The sequence below is a fragment of the Microtus ochrogaster genome, unplaced genomic scaffold, assembly GCF_000317375.1.
Source record: "Microtus ochrogaster isolate Prairie Vole_2 unplaced genomic scaffold, MicOch1.0 UNK4, whole genome shotgun sequence".
Classification (NCBI taxonomy): Eukaryota; Metazoa; Chordata; class Mammalia; order Rodentia; family Cricetidae; genus Microtus; species Microtus ochrogaster.
In genome coordinates, this window is record NW_004949102.1 from 15,283,542 (window position 1) to 15,294,406 (window position 10,865).

General features: G+C 39.7%; 1 protein-coding gene across 8 annotated transcripts in view; it reads left to right on the plus strand.

The window, feature by feature from the left end:
- The window catches only part of LOC101986322 (putative RNA-binding protein Luc7-like 2), a 58,515-nt gene extending 52,714 nt beyond the window's left edge, over positions 1-5,801 (plus strand). For all 8 annotated transcript variants that reach the window (XM_005365841.2, XM_005365843.2, XM_013353251.2 and 5 more), the window contains 2 exons: positions 261-452; positions 4,547-5,801. In XM_005365841.2, the coding sequence (XP_005365898.1) occupies positions 261-452; positions 4,547-4,709 (355 nt within the window). In that variant the 3' untranslated portion in view covers positions 4,710-5,801. The remainder of the gene's footprint in view (positions 1-260; positions 453-4,546) is intronic.
- Positions 5,802-10,865: the final 5,064 nt, after the last annotated feature.

The window sequence follows — 10,865 nt, forward strand, 5'->3', positions numbered from 1 at the left end:
TTATTATGTTCGTTGGTGTGAAGGTGTCAGATCTCGTGGAACTACATTTTCAGACAGTTGTGAGCTGCCATGTGGGTGCTGGGAATCGAACCCGGGTCCTCTGGAAGAGCAGTCAGTGCTCTTAACCGCTGAGCCATCTCTCCAGCCCCCTAAATAAATATTTTTTTAAAAAAAGAATTAGCTTCTTTTTGAAGAAAAATTTAAGTGTGAAATAAGAATTATAACACTAACAATGAATGAAGTAAATTATTTTCTTGTAGATCTAGATCCAGAGAGCATCGTAGACACCGATCTCGCTCCATGTCACGAGAACGCAAGAGGAGGACTCGATCCAAGTCTCGAGAGAAACGACATCGCCACAGGTCCCGTTCCAGTAGCCGCAGCCGCAGCCGCAGCCACCAGAGAAGTCGGCACAGTTCTAGAGATAGGAGCAGAGAGCGATCCAAGAGGAGGTACTGAAGTGCCGATCAGAGGATGCGGAGCTACCTTTAAGTTTTAGCCTTTTAAGTTTACTTATGTTACTTATGCTTAGATTATTGGTTTGAAACTTGCACCTGGTGTTGATATGTACTCAATTGTAGGTGTATACATTTTTTTCTGATTGTATGAGTAGTTCATGCAGAGTAATGTGTGAGCCAGAGTAAGAAATTGGAGCCAGTATGTGCAGAGGTTATTGCTTTTCTTTACTTGGGATGTTGGGAGTTGGGAGGGGTGCTGATAAAAACAAAAACTATTTTACAGGCAAATAATTTTAGGTACTAATACTCATGAGGTTGTGGGGATTTTTGTTTTCCAATGTGTATTAACAAATTAGGGACTCTGAGGTCCTTTCATTAAAAGAATTATTTAGTTCTGTTTGCCTGTTTTCCAAACTTGGAGCTGGTGCACTTCTAAAGAGCAAACACATTCTTCAATGTCATTTAATCTGCAGTATAAAGCATAACATTTTGTGTTCACCTTTAGTGTGATGGGAAGATTCTGAGTTTTGAGATGCTACAACACTTCTTAGTATATCAGGAAACCTCAAAATATGCAATGAGAGAAGACACTGGACCTGATCATCTGGTGCGAGCAGATTAAGGATTAGAATATAGTGGAGCTGTTAAGCTCCCAAAACTCAGGTCACATGATAATCCTATGGAACATAAATTATACTTAAAATTACTTATTCCCTTCCTTGACAACCATGCATAGGTTTATGTAAGAGAAACACTTGGAGTGCCTAGTTACTAGTCTTAGGTGTTCTGTGGCTTACTCCACATAAAGTTCATAGCTGAATCCAGAGAAAGTTGGCAAAATCTTTTTAGACTGAATTACCCATTCCCTGAGATCACAAGCTTAGTTTCTTAATAGCCTTTCAGTCAACATTTTATTACATATATATTTGTCCTTGTTCTACGTAGTCCTTCAAGTGATTCTAGTTAGTTTTTGTGTGTGTGCTTTTGGGGGGGGGGGTAATGGCAGGGGAGCAATGGCTTAATTGTAGCCCAGATTGGCCCAAGATTCATAATCCTTTTGCCTCAGTTTCCTTTTGAGTGCTGGGATTATAGGCATATAAGACCCTGCCTGCTTTATGAATTAGATAACTTTCCTCTGTGCTAGCCTTAGTTAAAAAAAAATAGCAAAGAAATAATAGTATATTATACAATCATATTTATGTTGCTCTAAGCTGTTTTCTGTTTGGGAGCATACTTGACCATGGATTATAAAGCGCTAAACTGGATATCATAGGGCAAATTTTATTAGATGATGAAAATTTCAAAATGAGTTTTAAAAATGTTTTCAGATAATGAATCAGTCTTGAATAAATGGTGTAATTAGGTTGTAATTAAACAAGTAGGCAGATACCTGTAGGTCTCTTTCTCATATTTTGAAACTGGAATTTGGAGACTATCTTCAGTGCCATGTTCAGAAACATTTTCTTAATGTTCTTGATGATCCGAAATCTGCACACTAAAATCTGAGAATTCATGCAGCTAGGTGGTAAAGGATCTAGATGATTCTGTGTTGACCTGCCCAGTTGTCATTTCTCTGGTATTTATCTACATGTCTTTATTGGTGGTGGAAATGGGAGGGATGTCCTAGCATTGTGTCATCCTGATGCTTCCTGAACTTGTGAAGTTTATTTATATAGGAAAACTTCCTACCATACTCAGCATGTTTAAAAGAGGATTATTTTTGTAAAACTATTAAAGATTTTGCTTTTCTCAAAAGTATTTCATATCATTGAATTCAAATTACTTTTAAAACATTGTTTTTTTAAAAAATGATTGCTACTTGTTATTTCATATATATATGACATCAAATTATTGGTATATATGTGAGTTTTTGATGATAAAAAGTCCATTAAAAGTCTTGACATTTTGCTGTTTTCTTGCCCTTGCTGTGAAGTTCTGGTCTCCACTATAAGTGAGTTATCTATATGAATCTTGTCTTGGCAGCAGTTCCCACAGGTCAGTGAAGACCTACAGCAACCTTGTGCTTTTCAGGTGTTCTGTCATGTAGTACATACTTCAAAGTTAAACTACTTAGGTTTAGAATTCTTTGCCAAATAATTTAATTACATCCTATTGTTTTACCCTATTTTGTTAAATAGAGGTAATAGGAATATTTGGCTTATTAGACTTTCAGTAGTCACACTTAAGAAACTTACTGCATGTAGGGTATGTGTGATCGTGTACAACCATTCATTCATCTTTTTCAGTTACTATCACTGACCTCAGGGACTTGCCAGCATCTAATGTCGTTGTTCTATTGATCATTTCTATGTTTAATAGTGGCTTTGGAGATGGCTTGTGTGACTTGGAATATGGCTTTTTGTCTTTTAAGCATATTATTTTTTAAATGCTTATTAAGCATGAGCTCCTGTAATGCTACTCTAGGGCCTGAGGCAGGAGACTTGCCACAAATTGAGGCCAGCTTGGGCTAGGGAGAAAGACCTTGACTCGGAAAATAAAACAAAAGGGGGAAAAGGGCATATAAAATCTCAAGTAGAATGTTCTAAATTGGTGTTAATTTTTCAAGCTTTTGTTTTAATCATTTATGTTACCATATTTTTGTATTATGACAAAGCACTTGAAAACAACATGAAGGTTTGTTTTTTTTTTTTCTCACATTTTCTGAGATTTCAGTTCTTGCTTTTGGGCCCGTGCCTGGTGAACGAGAACACCAGTGCAGAGAGTCTATAGTGGAGTACAGAGGTTCACCTTCTGACAGAAGAAAGACAGAACAAGGGGTTAGGCACAAGATATAAGATACTCCCTTCTTGACTTATTTTCTTCCTGACAGAATCTTCTTAATGGCTATTTAGCTATGAACTTAGAGTGGATTAATTCATTGGCTGTACCGTCTTTATGACCTCAACGTTTTCTGTAGCACCACCCAGCAGTTTCAAGTCAACAGTACATGAGCCTTTTGAACATTTTATATTTGAACTACAATGCTCTCCTTATCTATATTTTTAAAACTGGTTATAGTAGTGTTTTTATCTTGCCTTATGTTTTCCTGAAAGTATTGCTTTTTTAGGGCTAGTAGCATGCAAACTTAGCATATTGAGGTTCTAGGTTTAAACTCCCAATTCTTGACAAAAAAAAGTATTATGTAGTAATTGGCAGTGCCTCTGATCATAATTCTAAACCTTGGTTGAGAAATTTGTGTAAACATTCTGTATCACCTGTAAAGAATAAAATAAATGTAATATTTGTTAATTCATTTTAGGTGTTGAAAGTATATATTCTATGCTTATCAATATAGTTAGATTCTATGTAATGTCTGTTTTCTGGTTGAATTTCTGATATGAAGTTTTGTTTTTGTACTTTTTGAAAATGGGTATGAGAATGGAGATAGTATTAGAAACAGTATTTTATTATGGCATAATCAGTTTTTGATACCTTCCATCTTGGTTTTAATGAATTCACTTGAGGAGTAAAGCAGATTTTGAAATAGCAAATGGTTATTTAAAGCCATATTATTGAGTAGTTCTATTTCTTGAGTTTGCAAAGTGCCGCCTGTAGAACAAATGTGATGAGAGCCTGTTTTTGTACAACCAGCAAGCTATGGATGGTTCTGCATATTTACATTTTAAAAGTTGATAGAACAGAAAGACTCCTACACCCTGAGATTGTGTATGATTTACACTTATTGTCCGCCCATTTAGCCCAAAAGATACGAATCTCGATACTAATTCATTGATCTCCATCCAATTTGGAATCTGATACCTTTCACTTTTAAAATTTCACTTTCACTATTACCTATACATTATTTTTACATTAAATATCTATTAATTGGAGAATGTTCATGGTTATCTCAAATACTAAGAATTAAGTCAATGTTTAATTTAGGCCTTTTAACATATAGCTATTTGTTGCCACCAATCTTGTTTTGGTGCCCCTGTCAGCTATGGTCATGCTCTTTTCTGTCAGAAAGTCTGCTGTCAGATGTATTCTCATCTGTTTCTTCAGCTATCAGAAACTTAATATTTCTCCTAGTCTTTGATTGGATTTTGGGTGTCCCAACATATTTTGCTCCTCAAATTAATATTTTTCAGATCCTCAAAAGAAAGATTCAGAGACCAAGACTTAGCATCACGTGACAGAGACAGATCACCTCGTGACCGAGATCGAAAAGATAAGAAGCGGTCCTATGAGAGTGCTAATGGCAGATCAGAAGACAGGAGGAGCTCTGAAGAGCGGGAAGCAGGGGAGATCTAATTAGCCGTGTATATATCTTCAATCCTTAAGCTTCCTATGGAGTTAATATGCTATTATTTAGTTCACAGCCATTTGGAGTGACAGTTCTAGATACTGATACAGGCTAGATATGAACCTATTTTCCTTGATAAAGCCTAAAACTACATCCATAGTTTCTGGTGAACCTGTAATACCATTCTGAACGTACAGTTTTACATAATAAGACACTGATCTCTGTTCTTTCAAGTAGGAGTGATAGTGTATGAATTGTGTTAATGCCTTGCAATTTTTGAACATTTGTAAAATTCTGTCTTCCTTTCTATTCCAAACAGCAGCAGCTTTGGGAATTTTTCTTTTATAATTCTTCTTCCTTTGACTTTTGTATCTCCTAATACCTGTGCCTCCAACTGTAAGAGAAAAGGGGGCAGGGAAGCAATATAACTTCTGTTCTAAGGTTCTGTTCACCTCAATTACTAGTTGATTATAGTTGAGCATTTCTACCGGATTGTGTGCTGGTGAAACTTACACAGGGCTGTCTTGTTTGGGGCCCTATTAGAGTTGGAAGTTGAACAGCTGTTGTGTTACTTTTGCTTTTTTATTGAAAGTTTGAAACCAGACTTGTCTTTTTTTTTTTTTTGTTCTATTAAAACTGCTATGTTCAGTATATTGGGGATGGGGCAGGGACTGTTTCATAATAAGCACTTGTTTTATTGTGTGTGTGTGAGTGTGTGGAGTATAAAGGCTATACTCTTAATTGTAAAAATAATAAAAGGAAAAGAAACAATCATCATCACTACCATCATTACTCTGTAACCTGTTTAGTAAGTTGTCACTAGAACTCTTTGCTGTGCTATTTTCCTCTGTTCTGTAACATCCTTAACAGTGCCTTACTGTACAAGGCACCAAAGGTAGTAAGTATGTAATTGTGGATTTCAGATGTACTGTTGCTCCACCCAAATCTCTTGCTGACTATACTCCACTATTTCAGAGCTGTGTTTAACAGCTTCTATAAGGAAAGATTGGACCTGTAGAAGCAACTAAGAGTCTCTTGTTTGTATTCCTTAATTGACAAGCCTGAATAAAATCAATATGTAACCAATATAATGAAACCAACAGTTTCTGCATTAAAGTGCTAATTACTTACTAATGACTACCTAGTAGTTAACAAATAACTTTTGTCCTTCTAGAAACAATATATTAACTAGTAAAATTAGTATATATGAGATAATTTTTGGGAGGAGTTAGGTCTCATGTAATCCAAACTGACCTAGAATTCACTCTATAGCTGAGACTGACCATGAATTCCTGACCATTGTGCCTTTGCCTCAGTGCCAAGAGGCACTGCCTGGTCTTTGGGGGGGGGGGGGGGAAGACACAAATTAGTGGCCTGCTGTAGTCTCCTTTGAGACAGGATCTTATTGACCTGGAGTTCACAAATTAGGTTAGATGTGTGGACAGAGCCCTATGGAGGACACATGGGAATGAGAATCGCAGCACGGGAATTGCAAATGGGTACTACCACACCTGGCTTTTTGCTGGGGGTCGGACTTAGGTTCTCACGCTTACAAAAAGTGCCTTCTTAACAGATCCAGGTTCCTTGCTCTATCTTTTGGGGCCAGGCTGACCTCCAGTTCACTGTGTCATCAAAGATGACCTTGAACTCCTGGTTCTCTTGCCTCTACTATTCAGTTTAAGGATTATAACCATGTACCACCATACCTGGTGAAAATACTTTAGGATACCAGTAAGACAATCCCAAGTCCCTTTTTAATATTCTTTCGCCTGTTGTTTGAGACAATAATTGTTCTTTGGGTGTTAAAACAGGTGATGAGGGCTTAGAGAACACCATTCTGTTTGTAGAGATAGGGGGTCTATCAATGAGCATTGCCAGGGCCAGAAGATATTCCTGAGCTTTGCGAGGCCTGCATGACAACCATGTCTGAGGATCAATCAGCCTAATTTCCCTAGCTAGCCTAGTAGGTGTTAGGCTGAAAGTCAGACATTGATCAGACCTGGATCAGTTGAGTTTCTAGGCATAGTGTGCCTAAGCTAGGAATGACGACAAAGGAGCCTCAGGAGTGCCTGGGACAAAATGAAAATGACAGAAAGCTATATGTGGTACTGCCCTGTTTCTAAAACCCCTTTGTTACAGTCTTGCTTTACTTCAACTTTTTCTTTTGAACCTAGAATAACATGAAAATAATCAGCAAAATTGGGATGTGAGTTATGTTAGGTCTCAGAATGTTCCCCCAGAAAGTGTGGTAGAAATCACTTGACAGCTGGAGTGGAGCTCAGTGATTGAGCACTTGTCTGTCTGATGTCCCAGAATTCGTTCCAACGTTGCAAAAACAAATCCATGATATCAATAGGAATTACCCAATATCTCAGAGTAGTCTGTCAAAAGTGTCTGCTGACAAGCACTCCACTCCCAAAGTCCAGGCATGTTGAGAAGTTGAGGTGGGAGAATTTCAAGGTGAATACCAACTAGACTGGGCAACTTTTGAACGTTAGGCAAGGTTTGTAAAAATGTGATCTCCGAATAGTCAGTATCGAAATCACCTAAGGACCCGGTCTTTTTTTTTAAAAGCAGGCCCAAGTTCTAATTTGTAGGAAATAGGATAAATTCAGAATGTATGTCATTTTACAAAACAACTGGTCCAATTTCTTCCAAAGGTCAAAGTTTTAGGTTAAAGGAGACTATATAAATAGCCAGTTGGGGCTGGAGAGATGGTTTAGTAGTTGGAAACATTGATGAGGACCCAGGTTCAATTCCCAGCACTCACATGGCCACTCAAAATTAACTGTAACAGTTCCAGGGGATCTGATACCCTCAGACAGACATGCATGCAGACGGAACACTTATGCACATAAATAAAAAAAATTAAAGAACCAAACTAGCCAGTAAGCATGTTTGTGGTCTAAATTAGTTGGGCATGGTGGTTTATACCTGTAATCCAAACACATGGGAGGCAGGAGAATTGCAATGATTTTGAGGCCAAACTGGGCTACCATAGAACCTGCTCCAATGTAAGGGGAAAAGTAGAGAAACAGGGAGATTGTATGGACTGAAAAGAACTTTTTAATTTGTTAGGTGGTAAACTTGCATTCTATAAAAACAGTTATTTGATGTCTGAAATATCACATGAAACATGGCCCAGTTGTATGCACATATACATAAAAGTGAATGTGTAAAATGTTAAGTATTAGAGAGCTTTATGAGTGTTTATTTTCAGTTTTTCAACTTGTGCGTTTTGAGAATTTTTATAAAGTTGGGGAACACTTGGATTTTCATCTAAATTGCCATTTTTAAAATGTTCTGGGCCGGGCGATGGTGGCGCACGCCTTTAATCCCAGCACTCGGGAGGCAGAGACAGGCAGATCACTGTGAGTTCGAGACCAGCCTGGTCTACAGAGCCAGTTCCAGGACAGGCTCCAAAGCCACAGAGAAACCCTGTCTCGAAAAACAAAAGTTCTGTCCTGGGCTGGGAAGATGGCTGTCAGCACATGCCTACAATGTAAGCCTTAGGACCTGAGGTGGATCCCTAAATGCCAGGCATGGTGGTATGGACTTATGATCCTGACTGTGAGGATCACAGGTGGGCTCCTGGGGCTCACTGACAAACCAGACTAACGAACTGGTGAGCTGTAGGCTAATGACACACCCTGCCTCAAAAAGACAGGGCTGGCTCTGAGGTTGGCCTCTGGCCTCCACCCAGTGCCACCTGTACACATGTATGAACACAATACAAGTAAAATGCTCTAACCTGGCAAATACATGGATTTTTTTTAGACCTATTAATGTATGTTGTATGTCAGAAGAGGGCACCAAATCTCATTACAGATGGTTGTGAGCCACCATGTGGTTTCTGTGAATTGAACTCAGGACCTCTGGAAGAGTAGTCAGTGCTCCAGCCCCCACATATGGGTATTTTAAGCAAGATTTCTCAATATTTGATCCTTGAACATAATGAGAATCACACAAAGGAAATGATCACCAAGTGTATACACACACAAAAAGTGCCGAGGCCATCAGTCATGAGGCACCACCGCATACCCACTGGAAATGGATAGCAGTATTGAGTGCCAGTGAAGACAACCAGCAGCCGGAACTGCCAGCAGGACTGAAAATGGTACCGCTGCTCCAGCAAAGGAGGCTCAGCAGCTTCTTGTAAACTAGGCACGTCCTTACCACAACTCATTAGCAATCTTTGTACCCAGGGAAACGAAAACATGGGTCCACACAGGTTTGTATTTTAATGCTTGTAGCAGTTATGTTGATAGTAGCCCCAAACTACAAATACTTGAAATGTCCATCGATTAGAAATCAGACAAGTGATCCATCCACACAAGGGAAATGATTGTTAATATAAGTAGAAACGAGTAACTTGAGAACGTACCCAGCGGAAGGAGCCAGACCCAGAAGAGGGCAGTGCACAGTTCTCTTCATGTGAACTAGAACAGGCAGAAGTAGCCTTTACGCTTTGCCTCATAACTGGGTATTAGAAGATATCTGTACCTCGAGTGGCAATGCTCATGGGCTGCCTACATTGTCAGAAGGTACTCCGTGTGCTGGGCATGGTAGTACATACCTGGAAAGCCTGACTGGCTTATATGAGATCTTTTCAAAAATGGCTCCTGAAATACTCTGTTTTGTGGAAGTCAAATTTCAGTTACTGATTTAAAACAGGCCTAAATTTTAAAACTCCTTGGAAAAATTTTTGCAGTATGTTTTGGTCATGTTTTCCCTTCTCCCATCAAATTATTACATTTATTGACTGTATGCATGCTGTGTCACAGGGTACATGTGTAGGTCAACCTGAGGGAGTCGATCCTTTTACTATGTGAGGGATCAAACAGATCCTCAGGCTAGTGACAATATCCACCGAGTCATCTCAATGGCCCACCAAGTTACACAGAGAAACCCTGTGTCAAAAAAAAAACAAAAGGCTGGGCAGTGGTGGCACACGCCTTTAAGCCCAGCACTGGGGAGGTAGAGGCTGGTGGATCTCTGAAAGTTCAAGGCCAGTCTGGTCTAATAAGAGCTAGTTCCAGGACAGGCTCCAAAAGCAAAAGAGAGACAGACAGACACAGGCACACAGAGAAAATAAAAAGTCATAAGAAGCCTGGTAAGTGGCACACAACTTAGTGGTACAGTGCTTGCCATACAAATGTAAAGATCTGAGTTTAAATCCTAGAACTTACATAAAACCTGGTGTGGTGGCTCCTAGGAGCCACAGCCAGCTAACTTGGCATGTGCAGCAGTGAACAATGAATCTCTGAATCAAACAAGGAGGGAGGTGAAGATTGTCTTCTTCCACGTGCACACTGTCACACCCCACCTACATTCATGTGTGTACAAACACATCATACATGCTTGCTCACACATACAAAAATTATACTTTTTAAAAAAAGAGATGTGGCCGGATGTAGCATCTTCAGTCCCAACACTCAGGAGGCAGAGGCAGCTGGATCTCCGTGAGTTGGAGGCCAGCCTGGTCTGTCGTGATTATCTGGACAGCCAGGAATACATCCATCTCCAGGGTCAGTACTCATAACCTCCCCTCTGCTGCCCTGTAAATCCTTTCTCTTCCCTCTTTGCCTCTCAGCTTTAGACTAGGGGAGTAGGGCATGCTTGGAAGATTCTCACTGTCCGCTGTACTGTTAGCTTACTCTCCTGTTGAGGAAACTCACCCTTCCTCCCACTGTACTGGCACCGAAGTGCGCTGTCCAAGTTCCCATTTTGGTTGCAGTGTAACTGACTTCAGCACCTGCCTGAGAGGTCACCTTTCTGTGACTAGAAGCTTTCATCTTGGGTTGTCTATCTTTTGAGGATGGGTTAGTGAAGCACATTTGGTGACTGTGTTACTCTACTGAGGAAGTGGCCCAAAAGGAGGAAGGTAGACACATGGAGAGAAGCCTCTTCAGTTCCCCCTTTCTGCTTGGGCTACTTAGAATCGTTTTTTCTTGTTGTGTATAGTTATAGTTATAAGTCCAACTTAACCCCTAGTTTACTAGGTCGTGGTGGGAATTAGATGTGCTAATAGTGGCCAGTACACTAGCTAGAGCATCGGAACTGCTGATGGAAGAAGGTAGACAGTTTTCCTGGCTGGAATTGCTCAGCATTGCTGTTTGGATTCCCCACTGTTCTTGGGGTGTCCTTGGACTTACACACACGTA